At 45.2% G+C, this 27,097-nt stretch overlaps 1 protein-coding gene across 3 annotated transcripts in view; it reads left to right on the top strand.

The window, feature by feature from the left end:
- TTBK1 (tau tubulin kinase 1) overlaps nucleotides 1-26,840 on the top strand; it is a 291,426-nt gene extending 264,586 nt beyond the window's left edge. For all 3 annotated transcript variants that reach the window (XM_059720348.1, XM_059720349.1, XM_019476573.2), the window contains 2 exons: nucleotides 18,274-19,814; nucleotides 24,263-26,840. In XM_059720348.1, the coding sequence (XP_059576331.1) occupies nucleotides 18,274-19,814; nucleotides 24,263-24,686 (1,965 nt within the window). In that variant the 3' untranslated portion in view covers nucleotides 24,687-26,840. The remainder of the gene's footprint in view (nucleotides 1-18,273; nucleotides 19,815-24,262) is intronic.
- The last annotated feature ends 257 nt before the right edge of the window (nucleotides 26,841-27,097 follow it).

Here is a 27,097-nt window from a genome sequence, read left to right as displayed (position 1 = left end):
TGTGCCCCTCATGCCTCTTCCTTCTCCCCCTACCCCTTCTCCTCCACAGACTTACTGGCAGGATGCTGCTCAACACACTGCTGGGCTGAGTTCCTGGCCAAGTGCATGCTGCAGCTGCATGGGTGTGTCTGTGCCTGTGTGTGCCCTCCTCTTCTGCTGCAGCAGCCTGGAGCCCATGCCCAGGCTACCCTGTGGTCCTCTGCACTGCCACTGCTGCTCTGCTGGGTGGCCTGGAGGTGGTGGTGACAGCAGCAGAGCAGAACCCAGGCGCAGGTTCCATAAACCACATGCACAACTAATACGTTAAAAAAACAACAACTCAAGAACCAGTTAATGCATCAATTGCATACGTTAATGGTGATTAAAACACAGCCCTAAATTTTTTGTATAAACAAACCACTCTTATTATAGCCTGGTCCCTAGGGCTCTCAGGCCCTTCAGTTCATTTTTGTGCCCAACCTCCAAAGGTTTCTGCTTCAAGTTGTTGTCATGCACGAGGGTTGTTTGCAAAGTTTTTAAGAACAAGATAAATCAGGGGTGCTCAGTCCCTGGTTCATGATGTTCTGACCCTTCTTCCCACAAAAATGAACCAGTCAGACTTGAATTTTAACCCCTATTTGTTAAAATATTTTTGTAAATGCTTTAAGTCAGTTTAAGAATCTATGGGCCAGGGCCTCTGTTGTTGCATCCCATCCTGTTCCTTCATTGTTTGAATCAGTCTTTGATGAGTCATTGAGGTCAGATCTAAATCACCTTCGTGCCAAGTCCTGGACCATTGACACGAATCAAGTCTTGCCCACTCATTCCTGATCATGCATGCCCAAGCCCAGCTCTTTGGTAGAGTCAAGAGGGTTCCTGTTCATATGCCCTAGTGTTACTTTCAGGCTCACTGTCTCAGTTATATGAGGGTGTGGTGGTGTGTGTATATATGTATGTATGTATGTACACCCCCCCCCCCCATCTGTCTGTCTTTCTGTATATGTGTCTGTCTATGCATCTTTGAATCAATGTGACCTCTGTGGGAAAGTACTTAGCCCATCCCTCCACCAAGAGTGATTTTGTTCTTGTTGCTTCCCTAAGAGCATGGATAGCTTTTGGAAGGGGCCTAATTTTGTACTGAGACAGTGAGCCTGAAAGTAACACTAGGGCATATGAACAGGAACCCTTTTGGCTGTCTATTCTACCAAAGAGCTGGGCTTGGGCATGCATGATCAGGAATGAGTGGGCAAGACTTGATTCGTGTCAGTGGTCCAGGACTTGGCACGAGGGTGATATAGATCTGTAGATAGATAGATATTATATGGGGGGGGGTGTGTGTGTGTATTATATATACTTATTATATTAATAAGTATATATATATATAAACACACACACACACATATTATATATATATATATATATATATATATATATATAATACACACACACACACATATTGGGGAAACCACCTTTTCCCAAGGTGGGTGTGAGTATTTCAGGGTCAAAGTTCACATGCAAAATTGTGGCCTCCACACTGGCTGCTGGCTGGTTGGAGGGGGTCTCCCCTACCCTTTCTCCTAACCACTGCATTGGGAGCTGCCATTCTAACCCTCCCTATGCCCATCTGTTGCCACTGTCTTCTTTTGCTAATGGTCATAATAAGTATGTCTTTAAATATGTAAGGCCTATGTCTCCATCAGGGAAGTCGTGTTCTGACTGAACTGAAACTGAAGACTGAGGCCAGCAGAACATCACAGACATAGCATAGTTGACACTGTGTTGCTCACTAGTAAACTTTCAAATCACCACTGTTTTGCATTACTTCCCTTCCTACCTGAAATATCCAGTACTTTCCTGGATGGGCTTTTCTTGACCTGTGATGTATATGGTTGGAAGCAGACATTGCCTTTCATTACCTTTGTGCTGCCCCCGATTTTCCACAGACATGTCTCTGTAAGTGGGGGTATCTTGACTTTCCCTGCTTACAGAAATGTGCCTGGAGATTCCCAGGGCATGTCTCTAGAAGAAGGGCTCCAGCAGGTGCTCCCAGGGCTTGAGAGGCCTGATCCTGCATAGGACTTTGGGGCACACAGGAATGGGTCCCTCAGGATCCAGCAGAACTTGTTGTCCATTATCTTGCAGCAGCAATGGATAGAACAATGGGCAATATGTGCTTCCCCCAGTGAAGTAGATAAGCTGTGCTGGGATTTAGTAACCTGCTTTGTTAAGCACAAAGACAAATCTTTCTCAGTTTAGGCTGTTCCATCAGCTTTGAACTATCAACACATTATGCTGTTTTAGTCAATTTAATAAAGTCATCTGTTAGCAAGACATTTTCCTTGTGCAGCTAGCAGTAAGAGACTGTATTTCTCCCTCAGTAACTCCCACAGTAATTGGAAACTGTTTTCTGTTGAGGGGGAAAGTACCCTTAGAATATGGGTGTCAAAGATCTGGCCCGCAGAGCCCTAGCATCTGGCGTGTGATACTAACTGTGGATCTTGGATTGGCCCCAGCATGCTGTATGTAGCATGTGCCTGGACTGCCCCACATGCCAAATCCAGCACACACAATGCACGCAGCATGAACAAAGCCAGACCAGCTTGTGTTACATGCAGCAGGAGGGGCTGGATTAATATGCATGCTGTATGCAACACACAGGACTGGACTGGCATGCATCCTGCACACCACATTTGCACATTTGCACATTTGCACCATGTGTTAGATCCAGTGTGTAGGGCTGATCTGCAGGCCTGATTTGGTCCACAGAATGTCCTCACATACTTATTCAGCCCCTCAGCCCACGAGTTCAACACCTTTGCTTTAGAAGACTGCCTTCCTGCTTTGAATACTCTTTTCCTACCCTATTTGAAATGCAGAAACTTATGTTTAAATGTCATCTTTTGCAGCTGCCACTTCTGTAGCTCAACAGGAAAAGCACACCTCTACTGAGCAAGTTGATTCTTTTGCCACCACACACATAGATCTTTGGTTACTTGGGGCATGGGCAAATGCTTATTTGGAGCAGTTTTGAAAGTGTGTGTGTGGGAGGAGAGAGGGGGGTAGCTTTTATATATACATGAGCCCATGGTGATACAAAGGAGCTAACTTTGTCCAAAATTTAACTTTGGATAATGCAGGGCCTTTCTTGACTTGCATGGCTACAGGCCTGTGCATGTGTAACCATCCTAGTGTTACAGGTCCTGCATGGTCCAGAGTACTAGCTTCTCCTTGCCTTTTGAAATCACTCATAGGCTAGGGACAGACATTCAAAAAGCTGGACCATGAATTGGTTCAACCTTTGCAGGTTAGTCTAACCTGGCTAGACTGAACCAGTTTGTAACTTTGCAGACATGTGAACACATGCCTGCAGTTGCTCAGGTCAGGAGCTGGGGGCTGCAGGGAAGCTGTGCTGGAGGGGCGTGGCCAGTGTCCCACCGGAGGGGCCCAAGATGTATCTGCCAGGCGCCCCCCTTTCTGCTGCAGCCACGGGCTAGTGTGGCCCCTGACACAGGGGGCAGGGAGGGGGGTTATTTTCCCCTCTACCCTCACTGCCTCCAGGGGACTGCAGCTCTTGCCATTGAAATGCAGCTAGTGTTAGAGAAGAATGAGCTATTTAACAGCTCACAAAGCCACTTCAGAAGACTTTATGAAAGTTCCAGAGATGAGCAAGAATGTGATTGTCAGGGCAAATTCTAGGAGGCAGAATGTAATTATAAATTAATAAAGTCATAGATTCATAGATTGTAAGGGTCTGGATAATTGGGTCCAGCCCCATAGCACTAGGTAGGAAAGATAACTGCGGTCAGGTGCAGGGCTGTGCGAAATGACACCGTTTTGTTTCGACTTCCGTTTTGACTTTTAAGTAGGACAGTGTTTTGTTTCGAGCTTTGTTTCATTTTGAAGTGCTGTTCTGTTTCGTTTCAGCGAAACTGTTTTGATGTGTCGCGGCTGTTTCAACATTTTGCCCATAGGCTATAATGGGGAAACACAAAACTGCCTATAACTTTGTCATTTCTTGACAGATTTGTATGAGAACAGCAGGGATGGCAGCCGCTTCTGAGGGCGTAAAGCCTGCCAAGTGTCAAAGTGATAGGTCCAGGGGTTTCTAGGAAACTGCACCTCAAAGTCTTGAAAGCAAAACTCATGTCACTTGTAAGTGTGAAGGCAAAGGGGGGTGAAAACAGCAGGCCTGCTAGCCCCTGCTGAGGCCACAAAGCCTGCCAAGTTTCAAGGAGATAGGTGCAGGGGTTTCTGGGAAACCGCACCTCAAGCTGCTGACAAGCAAAACTTGTGACATGTAACTGTGTATGTGTTAAGGCGCAGCTGTTTTTCTGTCCCTGTCCCAGAGCACTGGGATTGGAAGAGACCTCAGGGAAGGATCACAGTTACTAGCCAGCTACACATGTCACTATCAGAACAGTCCTTCCCCACTCTTCCTTCTCCTTCTCCTTAGTTTATGTTTCCCTGCAAGCAAGCCCAGCTTCAAAACTCAAAATGTTTTGAAACTTTTGAAATGTTTTGACTGCCCTCATTTAGTTTTGAGGCTGTTTTGAAGCCTTTTGTTTCATTTCAATTCTGCTGTTTCAAGCTTGAAACGAGTCAAAACGGCACCGAAACAAAACGACTGGTGACATTTCACACAGCCCTAGTCAGGTGATCCCAGCAAGGTGACCGTTCAGTCTCCTCTTGAAGATTACCAGGGTAGGCAATTGCACCACCTCAGGAGGGAGTTTATTCCACAGTCTGGATACTAACTGTGAAGAAGTTTTTCCTAGTGTTAAGCCTGAAATGGTCTTCCAGGAGCTTGTGGCCATTACTCCTGGTTTTCCCCAAGGGTACCATGGTGAACAGTTGGTCCTCTCAGTGTTCTCCTTGTTAGGCTGAAGAGTCCCAAGTCCCTCAGCCTTTCCTCATGTGGCTTGCCTTGCAAGTCTCTGATCATATGGGTGGTCCTTCTCTGGACTGTTTCAAGCTTTTCCAGGTCCTTGTTGAAGCGCAGTGCCCAGAACTGGATGCAGTTCTCCAGCTGCGGTCTCACCAAAGTTACTAGAGTTAGAACTTGTGCAGGACATTGGGATATCTACCCTGACTCATCATGGGGTTTAATTGACCACCAATGGCAAGGATTTCCTGTTTACCTCATGACAATGCACTCTTGTATCCATTGCCATGATCCTGTGCATGTAAGTTGGAAAATACTATATACTAGGAGAGATCACTTTTGGTATTTTGATGCCCCTAGATAGGAACCCTATCAACACGAGTATGAGAAACCAGCACTGATGCTATCACTGTGTTCTTTTTTCTGTAGATATTCATTTTCTAAAGCTCTTCTTCCTCATACTGTTATCTGTTAGTTTGCTGATGTATGTTTTGAGTTTAAGTAGTTAGCAGTGGCGCTTGAAAAATCTAGCAAGGATAGGTAGGAATTTAACCTATCTTGCTTATCTAGGTGGTGAAGTAAATCCATTGCATTGAATTAACTTTGTTAAGTGAAATTGGAAACTCTTCCTTGTGGGTGGGGGTAGGAGGGGTAGATGGAATCTTTCTACTGCTATGTGAACTTCCTGTCTGAATCCTGTGTCATTACGTTGTCATCTGACAGAGTGCAAGTGTCACCCTCTCATCTGACAGAGTGCAAGCACTCTCCCCACAAGACCCCACCACGTAGGCAGTGTGATCCCCTCCCAGTGCCATCGTGCAAACAGCATGAGACATCTTCCTCCCCCTCACTGCTGCCTGTGCCTCCTGCCAGCACTGCTTCATGGGCAGTCAAAGCACCCCCCCCCCCCCCCACACACACACACACCATTCACACAGAGACCTCTCATGCCATGCTGCCCTGCCCCAGAGACCCTGGCCACTACAGAAGTAGGACCAATGGTGGCAAGTGGCAGCCAGGCAGGAGCCCACAGACTGCATGATAATCCCTGGATGTAGTCTGCAGGCCATCAGTTGGGCAGCCCAGGCCTAATACATTCAAGATGGAGCTTTGTGGTGGTAAATGGTTAATGAGTGTATGGAGGGAATGGTCAGCCATTGTCTAGCATTGATTTGGGATAAAAGAAGTGCCAGCTTGTAAGAGGTTTTCTGAGGAAAGTGAGGTTGTGCTTTCAGGCAGACAAGGCCTGAAAGCCTTGAAAATCATGACAGGTGGGGAAATTCTTAAACCTCAGTTGCTGTTTCTGCTAAATAATGACCCCAAATATTTCTCAGTTTGAAAACATGGGGTATCTTTCTTCCTGAGTTGGCTGCCCTCCATTTTCCTTCTATCCACAGAGCAATTGGTTTACTGGAAAGGCTGACCAAGATACATCAAATATGCTCTCCTTTTTCACCGTTGCCCCCATGGTGGTGATGGGTTGTTTTGTTGCTTGGAGTTCTATTTCTGATCGTATGGATGTACTTTATGTGCCTGTGACCTACACATGAAGCATGAGTGGCTATGTTTATTAAAGAGGTGTATCATGGGCTTTCTGTGCAGGCGGTACAAGTGGGCCTCTGTACACAAGTGCAAGTGTTCAAAGGGTTACTGCAAAGAAATTACCATTGTCAAACTGAAAGTAGTATTCTTGAGGTGTCTGGCTTGAGCAGAATATCTGGAGTCCAATTTGTGTGTACAGGTTACAGCAAATTGTTTCAGTCTTGTTCATACAGAACCTTTAGCATCTTTATTTTTCCATTTACCATCAACCAAAGGCAGAATGCTAGGATGAAACTGTTACTTGTTGCATATTGGATATGAACTTTAAAAATATTTTGTGCTGTGCTATTATTATATAAGGCTGATCAGTGTTCTACTTCCTTCCTTTCCTTGTTGCATTCTGGTACCATGTGCTCTTTGGGTCACTGTAAAATACAAATCTGAATTTGCACACAGGTATAGGAAATATTTCTAAATATTATTTGATGTGTTGAAATTATTTCTTTGTAATACACTGGCCATTGATAAAATGATCTTACAATGATTGTACATTTTTAACAAGCTGCTAAACTATGTAACTCGGGGGTTGAAAATAATCTCCATTTTACATTCACCTGCACGTAACTTAATAGGTTCAGAAAAAAAAGTTACTTTATATCTTGAGGTTTTATTTTTTAGTATGCAAAGTGTTTCATGTTGGCTCCTATCACCCAGCACACCTGGTTTATAAGAATTACCAGAGCTTCCTTTTCAACCCTGTAGTCAGCTTCACCAGTGAGTGCAGGCAGGCATCTGCCAACATGAAACATACTCATTGCAAAGACTATTCTGTGTTACCAATGGAATAAGGAGCATTCTAATGGGACACCTTACCCCTTCAGCTTGGCCTGTCCTGAGGTAAGCCAGATCAGGTTTTTGGTTAGCAACGCTGACATATTTGTTTTTACTACTTGGGGAAGACTTTCAAAATTTTTCTTCTTCCTTTCTCTTGTTTCTTTCAAGTTGCCTTTACAATTAAGAACTAGAACAATATGTAATTTAATTTTACTTCCACTTTTCTCACCATTTGCTGAGTCTCTGGTGGATAGTGATGATGAGTCATTCTATGCTGGTATGTCTCAGATAGACTGCCATGGACAGATTTATAGCTTGAGAAATAGGAAGTTAGAAGGTGGGTGCAGCAGTTTCAGTGATCTAGCACTTCTCTCCAAGAGGCTGAAAAACTGGTGCAAGTCTAGCAACACATGAAGAACACAAATAGAGAGGAGCCAGCACAGTACTGGACATGACACGTATGTGTAGAAAGAGCAAGAGAAGGGCTGTGGAGCTTCTGGTGGTAAGATGCTAGGAATGGAGAACACCTCTCTGACGCTGAGGATACCACGCGTTGGAATAAAAAGCTTCTGGAAGCAAAACTGGCAGTTCCATGAAATTACTCAGAATGAGTACACCTGCTTCTGTTATGCTTTGTAAAGCTGGCTTGAAAATTTGCTTCAGACACTCAGATTCTAGCTTTTCCACATGATATAATAAAATTTGTTGGATTTCTCAGTTTCAAACACACTCTGTCTGTGCTGGCAAAGGATAATGCCGCTTTCAGGATATGCTAAGACCCCAATAATATCCAATTAAAAGCTACTACAGAAAGGATGGACTAAACCTCTTACTGTTGATTTGCCATCTGCATCTCTCAGGACTAAGGCTTCTTCCTGTTCCCAGTACAATGATTGAAATCATGTTGGGAACTTTCTTTCTGTTTCCTGGACTTTCCAGCTCCCATGATAAATCTCAGGGACTAGCATATCCTTCCTTTGCATTATCTCACTTTGCCAAAAGCTCTCTGTTGCACTTCTGTTGCTGCTAAACAGGATCGAGTCCAAATCATCTGCTTGCTGTAAAACTGTTAAGAAACAAGTGTTGTTCCTGAAGTCACTTCTGTTCAGAGGAGGCCGAATTTGAAACTTCTGGTGTTTTTACTTAATCTAGTTAACTTCTAAGGTGTTGTACAAAGACTATAGGTGTGCTTCTTAATTTGTTTTAAAAAGTTCAGTTGGTGTGTCTTGGGTTTGCATGAAGAATTTGTTTTGGGGAAAGTCCTCTTCATGAAACCCTCCAGGACAAATAACTTCTTCAGAGCCCTCCAGCCAAACTTTCATCAGTTGGGCAGGAGTTCCTGCCTGTTGTTGAGCTTGAAGAAGATTTGGAAATCCACCTCAGGGGGAGAACTGCCTACTGTACCTCTCAAGGATCTAATGAATAAGGTTTGGTTTGGAAGGACCAAGCTGTCTGAAGGGGTCCAAAGTTTCTTTTCCCTGATCCTTTTTATTCTTCGTGTAGCTATTCCCTTTAGAGCCTAAGGCAAACACCTTCCTCCTTTTTGTACTGCAATAACACTGTATTATATGCTTGCACTATTCTTCTAACACATCAAGCATGCAAGAAACAATTTAAAGCTTTTTTTCAGAAGAAAAGAATTGTATTATTATGTATATAAAGCTACTGAGAGAGAATTTGAATTCTATCTCCTGTATAAAAGCATGCACTGAATACCTGTATGTAGAACATGCTGTAAATGCTGCAGAGTACTGTAAAATCCTACACTTGAAATCACAAAAAAAGAGCAATTTCATCAAAGAAAAAAACAAAACAGAAGCTGTGCAATGGACTTTGTGCCTTTTTAAAATCCATGTACGTTAATCCAGACAATCTGAAAAGCTTGTATACTACCGAAACCTTATTAAAGAATCAAAGACAAACCCTATTGATGTCTGGGTTATTTTTGTTTTTTTAGATTTTTTACCCATTCTCCTTTAAATTTATTGGAAGCTGCTTCTGCTGTGTCCCATCCTGACCCACTGGGGCATGGAAGCAGAGCAAGGAGATGGAAGAGCTCCTTTATTAGACAGGGCTCATCACTTGCACTTCCCAAGAGATTCTCTGCAGACCCCAGGTAAGCTAGGCTCAATCTCAGTGTTCCCCTGAACTGTGGGGCACTGCTGATTCCTCTATGCTTAATACCTACAGGTTTAAATGGTAAAGCCTCTTTGATTTCTAGAAAATAGTGTTGACTATAGGCTCATGCTTAACTAGTGATATTTGTTTTTCCTAAGATGCCACTCTGTGGGTGTGTCTACACAAGATGCTTAATGTGCATTAGACTAATTTCTACTGCGCATTAGAGCAGCTGGCAAAAACCATGCTAATGTGCCTGTTGTTGTAAACTTAGTCTAATGAAGTCTACTGCATATTAGCCTATCATCTAGGCTAATATGCAGTAGTGCCTATCACGGTACATTTAGTACCTGTTCTTACAGGTACTAAACTTAATGCGTTGTAATTACAGTGCATTAATGAATGTGTAGACATGCCCTGGTTAACCAAATTGCAATAATTTACAAGCAGGCTTTGGGGTTCAGACAATCAGGACTCTGTCAGTCGACAACTTCCAACAGGCTTGTGATGATGTGAAGGTTTTGAAAAAGAAAAGTCAGAGAGAGACAACACTGACAAAGCCAAGGGAAGATATATTGAAGACAAGGCCAGAGACCATGCAGTCTATACATATTTTTGTCCTTTATAGTCACCGTTAAGAATGGGTTAGACCAGTGGTGCTCAAACTTTTTGCCTCATGGGTCAGATTGGCAGTGCCATGTCTGTCCATGGGTTGGATCTGGCTGGTAGGACCAGTCTGGTGCATGGTGGGAGTGGTGGAACCCCAATCCAATGTGCAGGACAGTCATGGCCAGGACCCAGTCCAGCTGCATGGCAATAGCTCAGGCCTGATCTGGCTGTGCAGCAGTGGCCCGGCCCAGCCTGATCCAGCCACATGGGGCTTGAAAATTTGGCAGTGGGGTAGTGCTGGCAGTGTTAATTGCCAACACTCCCGTGCCACCAAATTTCCCAGCTCTGTCTACTGCCTTTGACTCACAGAAGGTGGTTGAGTACTCCTACCCCGGTGAGGTAAACAAACACTTTTCTAGGATGGTTTGAATAGGGATGATCCGCCTTGAGTAGGGGGCTGAACAAGATGGGAACTCCTAAGGGAGGTCCTTTTCAGCCCTATTTTCATATGATTCTGTGATTTATTTGGATGTTAGGAGCTTTGAAGTTTTATTTACCCCATTCTCAGAAGGTCTTAAAATTAAACAATACTCTTTGATGGTCACTACAAAGGAAATCTGTTCTAAGACTATATGACAAAATGGAGTGTCACTCTGTTCAGTATAATCATCTGTGTCCCCTTCATGTCAGGAGGTATTTCTTCAAGACTGCTGTGCAGTGGAGGGTGAACCATTTATTGTATAAAGCTGCTGTATGATCATAATAGCGCAGATATAATAAACTTGGCCTGCTGAATGATGTCTGCAGCTATTCATGTTATCCATAGAAATATCAAATCAATTATGGACCAGGTCCTCAAGCAACTAGAGGAGAACAAGGTGATCAGGAACAGCCACCAAGAGTAAATCATGCCTGACCAACCAGCTTCCTTCTGTGATCAAGTAACAGACTCTGTGGATGTGAAGAGAGCAGTGGATGTGATGCATCCTGACTTTAGCAAGGCTTTTGACACTCTCTCCCAAAGCATTTTCATGAACAAGCTAAGAAAATATAGACTAGATGAAGGAACTGTAACATCGATGCGTAACTGTTTAGATCATTTTGCTCAACAAGTAGTTATCAATGGTTCAGTGTCTAGTTAGGAGGAGATATCAAGTGGCATTCCCTAGAAGCTTGTCCTGGATTTGGTACTGTTCAGCATACTTATTGATGATTTGGATGATAGAATTATGTGCATGCTTGGCAGATTTGCAGATGACAACAAGTTGGGTGGAGTTGCAGACACTCTGGAGGTCAGGACTAGAATCCAGCATGACCTGGATAGACTGGAAAAATGGTACACAACTAATCCGATGGAATTCAACACAGACAAATAGAAAGGCCTGAACTTGGGACAGAATAAGTGCATGCACATATACAGACTAGGGAATGAATGGTTAGTCTGCAGTACTTCAGAGAAGGACCTGGAAGTGACAGTAGACTGTAAGATGAAGATGAGCCAACAAGTGTGCTCTCATTAACCCCCCCCCCCCCCCAGAAGTATACTGGGTTATTTCAATGGCAATGTGTCTTGCAAATTGAGGAAAGTGGTCCACTAAGGATAAAAACATGGTGCCCTTCTGGCTAGTGCAGTGATTCTTAACCTGGGTGCCAGGGGATCCTAGAGTGCCTTTTAAGGGTGTGTGTGGTATTGCACAATGTTAGCATTGTTAGGTGTGCAAACATGAATCCCAAGCTAAACCCAAAGGTTTTACATGGGAATCCATACTGGTAAAAACAATCTGCCTCGTTGTGATCTTTTTCAGTTGTTTGCAACTGCAGAATTGCTGTATTATTTTCCTATAGTCAAAAAAGAGTCAAACTAAGAGGTTCAGGGTTATTGGTAATAGCTCTGTTGGTTTAAGGAGATAGGCAGACAAGGTTCATTAGGTAAGTGTGATATCTTTTATTAGACCAACTAAGTAGTTGGAAAAATTGTCCTTTGCAAACTTTTGGGTACAAACACCCCTCTTCAGGCACAGGGAGAGTTTGTTGTTTCTTTGTGTTCTCTCCTGGGTAGAAAGGAAGCTAGTATGTAAAATGAGGGTCTGTGAAAATACAAATGCATGGCAGGACAATACGTCAGAGAAAGGTAGGGGGGGGGAAGAGGGGGAAGAATGAGCTGGTAAAATGCAGACAGGCATACCTGGGGTTATCAGATGGCAGACAGGTTATAATGAGCCATGAAGCCAATGTCTGTATTTAGTCCATGATCTTTTGTATCCAGTCGATTTATGATATTTATTACATTTATCTACCCAGGATAGAATACAAAGAAACAACAAACTCTCCCTGTGCCTGAAGAAGGGTGGTTGTACATGACCGCTTGCAAAGAACAATTTTTCCAATTATTTCATTGGTCTAATAAAAGATATTACATTTACCTAAAGAGCCTTGCCTGAAACCGAGAGCTGGCATTTTCCAAGGGGTGTCTCAATCTAAAAAGGTTGAGAACCACTGAGGTAGTGTCTCTTATACCCAGTATGAAATTTGCCTGAGCTGTAATACTGTAGGTTATGGGCTCAGCCTTTGATGTCTACTTTTCTGGTGACTTGGATGTGAAGAGAAGTGCAGTGATGAAGAATACCACTGTATCCGTGGGTTACACAAGTACTGAATTCAGAGTTTTTTTTTTAGAGACTACCTTCAAAGCATGTGGGGCTTAATATTTACATTAGGGAACTAGTCTTCATAACATGACCTTATGTTAGCTTTCTGCTGAAATGTGCAAATGATAAATTACACCCCCTCCCCCAGAACAGACATACCTAGGCCTTAATTCATACTTGTCATAAATGAAATGCATAGAAGGATCATGGCAGTCAGTGGAAGGGTTGAGATTAGGATTCATGGGCTTTATGTTGGCAGTGTCGTGCAGTATTTTGAGTTTCTTTTTCTCTGACTTGGCTCCCCCAAAATTGAGACTGCAAGCAGTAGGGGTCAGAATTGTGTTGATCATGATAGATTTAGCATGTGTCTATTTATGGAGGCATCTATTGCCCCTAATATTTGGTTTTACATGTGACAGATGCACAGTCATCTGGTATAACACACTACTGAAAAGCACTTGAATACTACAGAATAGGTATAAGAACCTGTATCAAAACAGAATACAATAAAGTAGAACAGAGGCTGCATTTCCTGGTGTTTATGGATTTTATTTTTGCACTTGTATTGCTTAGTGGCTTGAGCTATTTTCACAATGTGTTATTAATGACTGAACTTCCTATGGTTTAAAATTGTTTAAAGCAAAGAGCCTGAAGTAAAGATACAGGCTGCATTGTCACGCAAATCAGTTGAACCACCACAGGGAGCTTCTCTCTGCACTCTGGGTTCCATGTTCACCAGGTATGCTCTATATCAATGGGAGCAGACTATATATTTGCCAGGCATGACACAAATTAACCCCTTACAAAGCCCAAATTCCATTCTGATCCTTCACCCCTCCCGATTGTCTGCTCTGCTTTCTGTTCTCTACCCAACGTGCTGCTCTGTTTTCTTCTCCCTGCCCTATCTACCCTACCCTCTCCTTTGCCTACCACATGCCACACACTGAGGCCGCCCATGCTACAGACTGATCCTGGCAGAACTGCCCCAATGCAGCAGACTACTGTGAAAGGCAAAGAATGAGCTCTCTGCTTTCCTGCAGGCTGTCCTGATGGGGCAATCTGGTACCAGTCAGAGGGAAGAAGATATGTGGCCAGAGCTTTCTGGAACCCTCACAGTTCCACTAGGGACTGTGGAGTGCAAGCTAAGGCACTCGTCATCCTGGCTTATCCTGACAGAGACTAATCCTATCTCTGTCAGACCCACCACAAGGAACCTACAAAGCCTCCCCTCCTAGCTGCTTAATTCCCAACCCCTCCTAAAGTGCAACAGAAAACCAGACATTCCCAGATCCATTACCTCTCTGGATAGGCCTGAGGTCCATGGATTAAACTCTCCTTTGTTAAAAGTAAGGTCCTTGGACAGCAAGAAGGCCAGGATGCACTTGCTACTCTGCTTTGACACTATCCATGGGTTTAGCTCTATAACTGGACAGAACAGTCTGATCTGAGTAAAGAGGCAGGGATGGACACATATGGTCCTCCAGAATGAAGCAGCAGCAGAACGTGCTCACCCTTTCATCCCTGGGCACTTCTGCTGGGCTCCCATCTTTGCCCTGGGACTTTGACAGGAACAACACCACTATGTCCTCAGTTGTGGAAAGCTTACCAGGGGATGGCTGATGCTGAGGACTCCTGCTATAAATACTTTGTGGAGACAACTGGAGTGCTACTGCAGGGTAAAGTGGAAAAAGTCATCCACACAGGAACCCTCCAGTGATGACTTTGCTAGGCACTGCTAATATCTGGTCTGCGAGTATCAGTGCTGACTTGTGTTGTGTTCAATGTTTAAACATCTTTGTGGTAGCTTTGCAGGAACATCCATTTGTCTAAACAGCATGCCTAAGAAGCATGCAGCATTGCATGTGAGTGCATGTTTGTCATGTTTTAGTAAGGTAGGACTCAGAACATCCAGAAAAAAAGCCATTTTTGGAAGTGCTCATTAATGTCTGCCTGACTTGAGAACCAAAGTTGCTTTAGAAACTTTAAGAAAGCTCAGATTGATCATGTTAAGTACTTTTTTCAAAGAAGAATCAGAACCAAACAGAACAAAAATATTGGAATGGTTTCATGAAAAGGAGATTTGATACAAGCTTGATCACTGTGCTGCCATCAGCATCTCCTTAGATAGCACCTCATTTGCTTTCACAGATTTCAAGGTGCTTTTTAAAGGATAAGATAAGTGAAGAAAAATGACTTTCTCAGTATCCTTCAGGGAGTTAAAGGCAGGTCCAAAATTAGAGGACAGGTCTGGCTCTTGGCACTGTCAGAATATGTCTGTATTGAAGAGTTAGCTTGGGCTCATACATGGGTGCTGTTCCGCTTATTGTCCATATACAAGCCCACCTTGTCTAAGTTGGGTAGTGATGGATAGCTGAGTATTGAGGACAGCTGGCCTGGCTGGGCATGTAAGTTCAGTGTTTTTGGTGTTAGGCAAGCTGTGACCCACCTGCATTGCCACTGGATGCCACTGCAGTACGGATAGCCCTCCAGAGCCTTCCCACATTTTACCCCATGTGCCCAGAAGAACAGCAGAGTTTTCTGAAAATTACTGGGAAAGAATCATCATCTCAGTTGACTGCAGCACAAAGAACTATGACGTGCCTCAAGAAACATACAAGTGCGTGCAGCACCACTAAGTATTCAGCTTGGGGTTAATGGTATGGCTCACATGTGGGTGTCAATCACCCAAGTTAGCTCTTCAGTGGAGATACAGCCTCACACTCTATAATGCTTTTGATGCCTTTATTTTTTTTTAAATTCCAGGTGGTATCAGTAACACAGGTAAGGAAATGTATTAAAATGACTTCAGGTCTTAATATTCACTTCAGTAAAATCACTTGGATCCAAGTTTGTTACCAGATTATTGTTATTACTAGCTGGGTGAGTCTACATGTACATTTACTGCACAGAAAATTACTGTGCAGTAAGCAGTTTCTAGGCCGGGGTCTACATGTGCTGACATTAACACCTTAATGCAATGCAAAGCAGCTTGCTGGGTGACTGCATCAGCCTGCCTTGGTCAGCACCCTGGACAGCCCTAGCCAAAATCTCCTCCCCATGTTCCTGCTTTCCATCCAAGGACAGTAGCCGGAGCCAAGCGCATGGGACATCACCTGCTGCTGGAGAGCTGGAGCTGCAGTTCTGGTAGCAGGGAAAGGCCCCACGTGACTCCCTGCAGGGGAAGGGGGCAGCAGGGCAGGCAGGTTTGGGGCTGCTGTGTCATCTGTCTGCAGTGTCTGATGCTGCTTTCCCTGCCCCATGGAGTGAGCCTGGGCAGGGTTGGGGCTATGTCTGCTCCCAGCTGCTAGTGCCAGTTTCCCTGTTGTGTGTACTTTTGTTCCAGGCATGTGCCGGGCTTTCCTGCCACCAGGACACTGCCTGTGAGAGAAGCTGGGTGCAGCACGAGGGGAGTGAGCCACATGGAGCCACCAGCAGTGCACGCCACTTCTCTCACAGCAGCCCTGTCAGTGCTGCTGCCCCCTTCCCCTGCTGCTGGAACTGTGGCTTCAGCTCTGGCTCTGGCCGCTCAGCCTAAGGTGACTAATGCAACGTTAATTGTCTTACAGCGCCTTACATACCAGGTGTTACTGTGCAGTAAGACATCTACACATGTGTAAATTTGATACCTACATCAAGCAGGTTTCAAATTTGCACCCAACTTAGCATACATCGCCATAGTTACTGCACAGTACTGGCAGGCATATATAGACACGGCCCATCCTGTGCAGTAGTTTTTAGGTTACTGTGCAGTAACTGTGCACATGTAGATGTGCCCTCAGTGTTTCTTCTGCTACAATTCACTATTTGTACTCTGGGGGATGTTGGCAGAGGGGTGGGGAAGGGGTGTGCACCTATACTCAGCTTGTGAATTGGTAAACAAGGAAGGTATTCCCAAGCACAAAATACCTAGAAGTATGCATGCAATGAATTAAGATTAGTGGATGTAGCAGGTGTAAAAATCCAAGCATCCAGTACATTATTGTAGGTGATGCAATCACTCTGCTGTAGTCAGAGTGAGGATTTGATAGGGAAATGAACATGTGTGTGAAAGAAGGGTAATGTACTAGTTCAGGCAGAAAGACAACTAATCTGCTGTGTGTTATGTGCTGTCCTGCATGTATACAACTAGAAACAGACCTAAACAGAGATTAGGTGAGCACTTCATCTCTGTGTTTGGGTTAGAAGTCCAATAGCATAGACTCATAGAAAAGTAGGGCTTAGAATCCATAGAGCATTGGCAATGTCTGCCTGCCCAGTGGTTCACACCATAGAAAACGGAGAGGCAAAACAGAGCAGGGGGCTACAGACAAGAAAAATGAGGGAATAGATTCCAAAGAGAAACTAGGCAGAGGCAAACACTGGAACACCCGATGACTAGATGCCATTCCTAGTGTTGGAGAAAGCTCAGTTTGCTCTCCAGCCACCTGACACTTGATAACCTTGCGTCTATATTTGATGACACGTGCCTGAAGTTTTATGTTCATGGTATGTTTTATTCTGTGCTGCCTCTGTGTGGATTCCCAGCATGTTGACAATGAATTTGAAACAGTATTATTCAAGTTGAAAGCTTCAGTGACTTTTGTCCCATGAGGAATGCCAGGAGAGAGCCTACATTCCAGTCTGTTCAATGGGGCAAGGTTTGCAGGCATCTTACAACAGTTATGGAAATGGAGGTGGGAGGATGTCAACACCCAGTTCATTTATTTGTGCGATATAAATGTCATCCTTTGGTTCTGTAGAAATGCCTTTTTAAATTTTATATGTTTTTTTCGCTCCTTCATGGTTGTGAAGAAAGATGACCCAAGTCATTTAGACACACATCACACATAGCGATGTGTGTCTAAGCCTGCAGAGAGCTCAGACATACATCAATATATGATGTTACAGTAGTTCTGAGAGGAATGAACACTGCCCTTTAATTAACCTCAGTCAGGTGTTAATAGCAAAGTCTAACAGAGACACTTTAAAATTCAGCATTTAACTATTCATTTGCTGATCATTTAGTAAAGGACTTGGGGAAATGATGGGGGAAATTAGAAGTTTCTGTGGGAAAGGAGATGCAGAAAAGAGATTGCCAGAAAAGGGAGAGAGAAACAGAGGAAGGAGCATTGGAAAAGACCCAAGGGCAAAGACAGCCTCAACCCTTATGGGGATTACACTTTCTAACCAAGCAATGCTGAACAGAACAATAAGATGCTGAATGCATCTGTTTGCTAAAGAAAGGACATGTTGTCCCCTTGATCTTTGTGCAAAACTCTTGTTGCACTATTCTTGGAAAAGTTGGTCAGAAGATACCTCTTAGGAAAGAGGAGCAGTCCTGACCATATCACCTATGGAGTCCTGACTATATCAGCAAGTCTGCCCTCTGCAGAATAGAGTGCGGTAACATAGTTTACATTTATGACAGGTCTGTTCCATGCAGGACAATAGCAGAAAAAAAATGCCATTTAAGGATTGTTACATCTTTGCCAAATGCTACCTTTGCAAAGCTCCAGTGTCTGTAGATGGTACTTGTGCTAGGAATGGATCCAGGGGTCCTGAAGGGATGAATAGATATGTTTCACGTTACCCTCCCTCACTCCTGTTCATGTTGTAATATCTATACTAATGGTCATCTGGGTTTTAAGCTTTTTTTCTTTTTTTATGTTTATCTTATTCCAGATGTATGCTCTGAAGCCTTTTGAAATGAATGGTCTGCCCAAGACAGTGCCTTTAAGTTTGCCTTATGAAAACTTCAAAAAGGATGTATCAGACTATAGGGAAAAGCCTAGGATCCTCCAACGGATAAAGAAAGTTGACTTCTCAACTGTTGTCTTGACTGCTCCTTACAAAGCCGAACCACATCTAGAAATGAATGGAAGATGTGAAGAAGAAGAAGGGGAAGAGGAGGAGGATGATGCTGGTTATTTAGGAGAAGAGGTTGACATGCACAGTGGCTCCAGCAGTGATGTGAGTCAGAAGAGCACAGAGCACAGTCAGGAAGGTGCTCCATCTACCTTGTTGGCAGATGACCAGAAGGAGTCCAAAGGTCGAGCTTCCACTGCAGATGGTGATTTGGAACTGGAGGAAGGCTCAAAAACACTTGTGTTGTTTTCACCTGGTGACTTGAAGAAATCGCCTGTTACTGCAGACTTGGCTCCAGAAGTCGATCTAGGGACTCTTGCTGCATTAACACCTCAGAGCGAGCGGCCACAACCCATGGGTAGTCAGCTGGATGTATCAGAGCCAGGGACTCTGTCCTCAGTCCTTAAATCAGAACCAAAACCACCAGTTGCAGTGGCTACTACTTCCTCCCCATTTACCAAAGTTGAGCGCACATTTGTTCATATTGCTGAAAAGACCCACCTAAATGTAATGTCCAGTGGCCAGCTGGTGAGGCATGATGATTACTGCCCTCCCAGCCAGTTTGAAGAGATCATCATTGAGAAGGAGCTGGAAGAAAATCCTGTATTGGTAGAAAATGGGACTTTGCATTCTGGTTTACAAGGTGCAGAGACAGCTTTCTCAGCTAACCATGTTGAAACAACCTCAGAGATGGCAGGAGAACAACCATCACTTCCTAATGGTGTAGCCAAGCTTCAAGAGGAGTGTATCAAGCTCAAAGATAAAGTGGAACTTGCACAGGATTTGGAAGAAACTGGTAAACTTATTTCTGAAGAGACAGTCCTTGAAAAAACAATTCCCGTAGCAGAGAACCTCCATGAAGCACCAAAGCAAGGCCCCAGGAAGTTGCTGGGCTCCAGATACAGAAGCCGGATTCCCATCTTGTTCTCAGAAGAGGACACTGGCTCAGAGCTTTCAGCCTCTCTCTCGGGCAAAGAAAGACTTCATAAGAGGTCAAAACATCCAGACTTAGCTCGCCTAGTGATGGAGAAGAGGCAGAACCGTCTCCTCAGACTGGTTTCTGGGGCATCCTCCTCAGCATCCTCTAGTGATGAGAGGCACCGGGCCTCAGAGACCCTGTCAGCCACTGGCTCTGAAGAAGACATGCATGACTCTGATGACTCCATCCCAAGAAAAGCAGAGGAGGAGAAAGTTCCCTTTCTGGGTAGGGAAGAAAAAACCTTAAGCACGAAGAGCAGAATCCCTCGCCCCATTGCACCCGTGAAGACACCACCAATGACAATAAAGTTTTGTAGCCCATCAGCAGTTGCACCACTAATACCAAGGAGCTCCCCACTAGATACTGCTCTCACAAGCAGGTAAAACAGGAGTACTTTTGTTCAGGCATCAAAGTCTCTAGGTTTCTTTAGATTTGTTCACCCTTGGCATTCAGGCCCCCTTGTGCTTACCTTAGCTATGGTGTCCACTCTCTCTCTCACTTTTCTTCAGCCAGGCCCTATGGTCCACCTCCATCCCCATTGTCACACGGTCCTGGGGACCATCCTCTAACCCCCTTGATCTCAGCCATGCCAAGGGGTCTGTTCTCATCCCCTCTTATGCTTGGCCTGTCTGTAAGTCCCATCCCCCAGTGCTCCTGCACCTGGCTTAACTCTGGGATCAACCCACTGACCTCTTAATACTGAGCCTGGCTGTGGAATCTAAACCCCATCATTTCCCTCCACCTGTTCATGGAGCCCCCCTCAACCCCTCTATTCTGGCTGGGTCATAGCATCAACCCCTCAATTTTCTTGTGCTTGGCCTGGCTGTAGGAATCCAACCTCCTCAAATAGTCTCCATCAGTCTAGCCCCGAGATGCCTTTTCCAAATACTTTTTCACTCAGCCTGGCATGGGATCCACTCCCAACTCTATTATGCTTAGTCCAGCTAGAGCTCCTATTCTAAATGACTTGAACTGGCCTTACCATTGGGATCCCTGCCCCCTGTTTTCTTATTCATGTCCTTTTGTCTGTTTCAGTACTGTGTTACATTTTGCCTTCAGCTTTCATCATGCTGGCTGTGTCTACACAAGACACTGACTGCACAGTAGCCTGAGACTACTGCACAGTAGCACTGCATGGCGGAAACTGTGATGTGATGCTACTGCACAGTCATCTTGGGCTACTACACAGTCAGTGTCACAAAAAAGCTGTTTGTCTGTTTATACAAGTACTAAATGTATGTGCAGTAACAACTGTGCAGTCAGCATCTTGTGTAGATGTGGCGACTGTGTCTGGCCTTGAAGCCATCTGGATTGGCCTACCCTGGGTGTTATTACTACAAGACTAGAGCACAGAGGATTCAGCATTAAAAGCTAGATCCAGAGTTTCCAAATTGCTCAGTGCCCAGCCTGTTCTCAGCATAGATACAGAGCTGTATGCCTTCCTGGGAGTACAGTTGGGGTGGATCTCACACACTGGAGAAGGACCAGCACAGGTATATGCTACAACTCTCCTCTTGGATATATATTCCAAAGGCCCCACCAGTGCCAGAGGAAAGGAGTTGAGGATGGAGGGGAAGGGGAGGGAAGAAGGAGAGTCAAGAGTACATTGTGCTGACTGCTCTGCACACACAATGGCATAATCTCTGTTACTGAAGCAACAGCAGTGTTCAGAAGATGAACACCATGTGAAGAGTTTGGGAGAAGGGTATAAATCACACACACAGTGTGTGACATAAAGGCAGTTGGTATTTCTCTTAGACATACTTAAGGATTGGCTTTTCTTATGTGCCACTGGGCCTGGCTTTTTGACCCACCAGTGGGGTTCCCTGCATGCCCCTCAAAGAGATGTATAGCATAAGCCAGTAATTCTCAACCTTTTAAAATTAAAGGCACTCCTTGTTAGGCTCAGGGCTCAAGAAAATGCCAGATATTAAAGTAATTTTTCTATTGCACACAACCCAGAAAGGTTACAATGGTTCAGAATTTTTTTAACACTATGAGCAGGTCTACATGAGATGCCTTACTGCGCAGTACAGCTAATTACTATGTAGTAAGTGTCTGTGTCTACACATGCTGCAACAGAATGTGCTGATGCTTAGTGTGCAGAAATTGGCCTTAATCACAATTTGCTACCTGAAAATGCAAAATGGTCAGCTGGAAATCAGGAATGATCACCTGGAATGGTCAGCTGGAAATAAGAGATACTTAGCTCCCACTGCCAGCTCCGTGGTCATGGGGCTGGTACTGGGAGATTCATTTCTCCCAGCCTGGGCTCCACAGTCATGGAGCAGGGGCTGGGAACTCAATGATGCCAGGGCAATGGGACATTGCCTCTGCCCAGGCTTCAGCTCCCAGGGGCAGGGAGCAATGTCCTAGCCCCCTCCAGGAGACAGCTGTCTCTTGAACCCTGGGTTAGCGCTCAGGTGGAGCCTAGACTTTTCCCTGGCTACTGCAGGGCCCTATTGCAGGGCCACAGAGAGCAGGAGCAGTCTGCTGCGAGGAGCAGCAAATCTGTTTATGCATCCCTGCATGTGTAGACATGTGCCCTGGAAAGTTTACTCTCCAGTAGTTTACTCAAGAGTAAACTGCTCCTGGATTATTTGCATATGTAGATGTGCCCATAGTAGTGATCATGTGGGTCTACACATGGTCGCCCGCTATGTTGCCATAGTGACACGCTCCCCCAGTATAGCGTGCCACTATGGCAACATAGTGGCAAAATCTAACTCTGCGTTGTGCAGATGGTACAGTAACTGCCCTTGCTGCACCATGCTTTAAGCATGGTGCCATAGCAACATTGCCATATGACAATGCGTTGATGTGTTCTCTGTGTTCTTATTTGAAATTATTGGGTTTATTTTGCACACCTAATTGTGTTAATGTTGCATGGCATCCCTCAGCACTCCTAAAAGGATCTCAAGGCACTCTAGAATGTTGTGGCACTGTAACCGGGGGCAGGGGCACTTCTCGGGGCTGATTTCACTGTGGCCCGACCACCTGTTTCTGGGCTAACCGCCTGCCATGCCTTGTCAGCAATTGATTCATTGTTGTTAATAAAGTGGGAGGCTGCCCATTTCCTGCTCCTGTTTCCTGGTCCGTTCCTCCCCTTCACCGCAGCCCAAGCCTCGCAGATGGCATCCATAGTTCTCACAATCACCAGCCCCTTGCTGGGCCCCAGGATTCTACTGTTTGAACCCCTCTACGATCCTTCCATTCCGGCAGCCTAATCTGCCTTCATCCTGGGCAGCATAGCTCCCTGAACTGTCTGCTTCCCCTTCTGGGTGTGGTCCCCCCGGGACGTTTGGCTCACTAGCCCTGGCCAACCTCCACACCAGTGGGAACCCCAGGCCCTCAGCTCCCGGGTGTTCCTCGCGGTGGGCCCCTGGCCCTTTGACCCTTCTGGTCCTGGCCCCAGCTTTGACTAGTCAGGGGATGTCCAGACAAGTGCAAGTCTATGGCCTCACTCTCTCACTGGGGCCCACTGTCTAGACCCTACAAAGGGGTAAGGGTAACCCACCCAGTTGTGGAGGCTAGGGGTTAAGGCGCCCTGACCCGCCTTTGACTGGGGTGGTAACTGGCCTGGTATTTCCTGGGGGCTCCCGCGCCACTGAGAGCCCCACCAGGCCACCCACTTCCGGCAGGGTGCAGTTTTAAGTCATACCCAGGACCAGGAGCCTCCTGACCATCCCCTACAGCTCCTCCCTTACCTCCAGATGATACCTGCAACCTGGCCTCCAGCAGCAAAACTGCCCTGTTTATATGGACAGCCCTAGGTTCAAAATGGCTGCCCTTATCAGGCACCCGGCAGCTGCCAGCTCCAGGCCCTTTAAAGTGGCAGGCACAAACAGTGCCCTGCCACAGGCACCCTGGTTGAGAATCACTGGCATAAGCTTTCCTGAATCAGTACTCACTTTGTCAGATGGCATAGTATGTGATGAAGTGAGCTTGGGGTCACAAAAGTTTATGCTATATATCTCTGATTTAATTAGTCTATAAGATACAAATCTACCCTGCTCTCTACCTGACTTCAGATTAACATGGTTAACTACCTCTCTTTTCTCATCATTTCCTACATATCAGATATGATACAATCTCTTCCAAGTTTCATCAGTCTTTGTTAATACTAGCTTAGCTTCGTAGTTCTTAGACCATGAGCCTGATAGAGCTCTACCTGGCTCAATCCCTGGTAGACCCATGAGCCTGTGCTATAAGCACAGTGTTAGAAAAGCTTCTAAATTAGGCCTTAGAGCAGTGATTCTCAACCAGAGAATCACCCTGAGGGGTGCTGCAAGATCTTGTTAAGGGTGCCTTACAATATTAGGACTGCTAGGTGTGCAAACACCTACACGAGTCACAAGATAAGCCTTGAGGTTTCAAATAGCATTTATAGTGTCAAGAACATTCTGACCTGTTGTAGTCTTTCTGAGTTCTTTATGACATACTAATTGCTCTGGTATTTTTTGGTTGTCAAAAAATAAGTGAAAACTGAAATGTGGCATTTTCTGAAGGGTGCCTTGAGTCTAAAAAGGTTGAGAACCTTAGAGGGACTTTGTAGATTCAGAACAGAGAAGCCTGCATGTGAATCAGTGCTGTGGTTCTAAGATTTAGAAACATGGTGCTCAAGCTGGTTCCCTCTGTTTAGTCTTCAGTTGGTTCAGTATTGAGGCCACACTGAATTGGTTCAGTATTGAGGCTACACAAACTAGCAAGTTTTCCCAGCACCTGATGGTTGGGAGATTCCCTAGCAATACTTTTGCCAACTCTGCAAGTAGCTGAGACCCTAGTACAGAGGTGTCTCCTCATGTCCCCTCTCTTCTCTCCTTGCAGGCTTCATGCACAGGGACCAACTGGGAGTGTGTCCACTGACACCCGAACAAAGCAGATGCAAAACTGGCCTCCTTCCTCACCAAGTCCTGCTCCTCCTCCCCGGCGAAGCAGCCCCAGGACAGCCATCTGTGGTCCCCCTAGGAGTCCTGTCCTTCCCCCCCAAAATCTCAATGCTTCCCCCAAAAGCCAGGTGTCCAGAAAGGAAAGTCCTTCACCATCTCGGCAGCATAGGTCAGGGACTGCCATTCAGCGAGTTCAACCTCCTCCCAGGTCCCAGCCCAGAGTCCAAACAGGGGGTTTGAAAGGAGATGCTCCAACATCCCAGGGCACAGCCAGAAAAGGACAAAGAGGGAAAACCCAGACTGAGAGCCCAACAACCAAAGGAAGGCAAATGTCCATGGAAGGCAAGGCCGCTACCAGATAATGGTCTTCTGCTGCCAACCCATCAGGCTTGGTAACTTTTACCTATAGTATACACTTGAGATGCTGCAGCACAGCCTTACATGCCAGAACCACAAGTGTATAGCAAATAGCTGTACTTCAGTACTTCACACACTCTCATGCCATCGCGATACAGCTCCTACGGGGCCTCTGAGCCATGGAGTCTCTCACAGGGGAATCATCCAGGCCACAGCTCACGCTTGCTATTGCAAAGCACCAAGCAGTGACTCAGGCAGCCTGCCGAGTGCCTGACCCTCATTTGTCCCTCTGTAGTATCCTTTCTCAGTTAGCAATATCAGTCACCAATACCAAGTGCTGATACTTTAGCTTTTGAAACAGGTGCAAAGATTATGGGAGCAGGTGCTACATCCACCTGGAGGAGTGGGCTCCTGAACTGGAGGTGGCTCCCCCACATCTTTGTGTTTCTCTGGGGAAGTGTTCCTCTCATGCTGTGCTATACCTGATCATTGACAGCAATGGTTACAATCAAATGTCTCAACAGCTAAGCTGCTTCAGAGTAGCATGAATTAACCTCTGTCATAATGAGTCCAGAGGAGAGGAGTGGCCCAAAACTTGCTTCCATTTCCAGGGAGTTCTAGTTAGCAAGTCAGAGAAGCAGACTGGAGAGGGTGTCCTTGGGGTGAAACCCTGCTGTACATGATAAGCTCCCAGTTGCTCCAGTGTGTCCTACAGAAGAGGAAGCCTGGCACTGCTGCTCAATGTCCCACCCCTAAAACAACACTTCTGTTGCTGCAGGTGAATTAGTGCTGAAGCAGACTGCATTGACAGCTTGCAAGGGACCCAAGGGCTTCTGCTGACTGGCATAAAGGGATCAGATTGCAACCACCTTTGTATTTAACACCAGACTGTGACTTGGGGAGGCTACAGCCCCCAGTATGCAGGGGTCCCTCTGGAGCTGAAGAGGTTTCAGTACAGCTGTTCCCATAGTCCCTACCAGCTGTAGCTCTTTGTTAAAGATATGGGTGGCCACTGGATCCCTCTAGCTTAGGTGCTATTGCATCTAAATGCCTTGTGTTCTATAGTCACGCTCCTGATGTTTGTGAATTTGGCAGTATGACTCTAAATTACCCTTCAAAGTAGGATGTGGGGGTGATTATTGTACTATATACCTGAAAGCTGCTGATTTGTAGGCAGGGATTTTCTGGCACCTGGTGGGCATCCTGTTAATTTCTTCTAAACTAGGGTACAACCAGCTGATTCTGGGAGGATTGATTTCTTTCTCTTCCAGGTTTTGAGGGGAAACCAGCAGTGCAGAATGGATTAAGGGCCATGGCCATGCAGTTGTGTTCAGAGCAAAATATTGGTTCTCATTTAAAGACAAAACAAACAAACAAAATTTTTAGCCCTCAGGGTTGAGAAGAAAGTGTGGACATGTGACCAGAGTATGACTGATAGAACAATGCCTGTCTGAGTTGCAGAGTAACTGAGATAATTAGTGAGGGGGGCAAAATGATCCATGCATCTCCATTTAGGGGGAAACTCCCCAAGCTCTGTTGGTTAGGTTGCCACCTCAGTACTGCCCAGCAGTGGACTTAGTGTGGCAGATCAAAATAACAGTGGGCTCTGTCCACCTGCTCCTGCAATTGCACCTTGCAGTTGTGGTAAGTATTTGCAGATGTCATGAAGACTAGAGCTGGGACTCTGTCTTGCATGAAAAAACTGGACGCATTTGAGGAGCACACTTTTAGAACTGTCAAATGCAAGGCCATATATTTCTAGGAAACAAAGTAATTCACACTTCTAGGATGTGAAGTGATAGAAAGTGACTCTGGGACTGTGATGCAGTGGTTAAGAAAGATAACACACTTCTTGGGTATGTGGGGAATATCCAGCAGATGTATGGGATGGGATTACCTCTCTAGCATTAGCTGTGTTACTGGCACCCAGTATTGTGTTGTATGTCCCAATATTTGGTGTTTTTCTTCAAGCTCCTACTCAAATTGTGAGAATCACAGATTCAAGTATGTTTCTAACCTTCCTGATTTCAGAGAAAAACCAAAAACTGTGCTAAATGTAGCATACGGACTGAGAAACCAGAAGGTCAAGGGAAAAGCTGACATCTATTATTTCTACAAATGTGAATTTTATCCAGTATCTTTGAGAATTGGGGGGGGGGGGGGGGAGGGAGCAGAGCTGGTTTTTCATTTATTTTTTTAAATGTTTTGTTAACTTGAACCACTGTTGGATACCATTTCCAATTTTGTGCATGCACTGCAGAAGAGACATTGATAAATTGGAAGAGCTTGAAAAAAGACCAAGAATGTTTGAGTGATTTGAAAACCTGTCTCAGAGTGAGAGACTAAAGAAGCACAATGTACTTAGTTTATCCAACAGGCAGTTAAGGGGTGATTTTTTTTTTCATGGTCTATAAGA

Source organism: Alligator mississippiensis, chromosome 1, assembly GCF_030867095.1.
Source record: "Alligator mississippiensis isolate rAllMis1 chromosome 1, rAllMis1, whole genome shotgun sequence".
Taxonomy (NCBI): Eukaryota; Metazoa; Chordata; order Crocodylia; family Alligatoridae; genus Alligator; species Alligator mississippiensis.
This window is presented reverse-complemented; position numbering and strand designations above follow the sequence as displayed.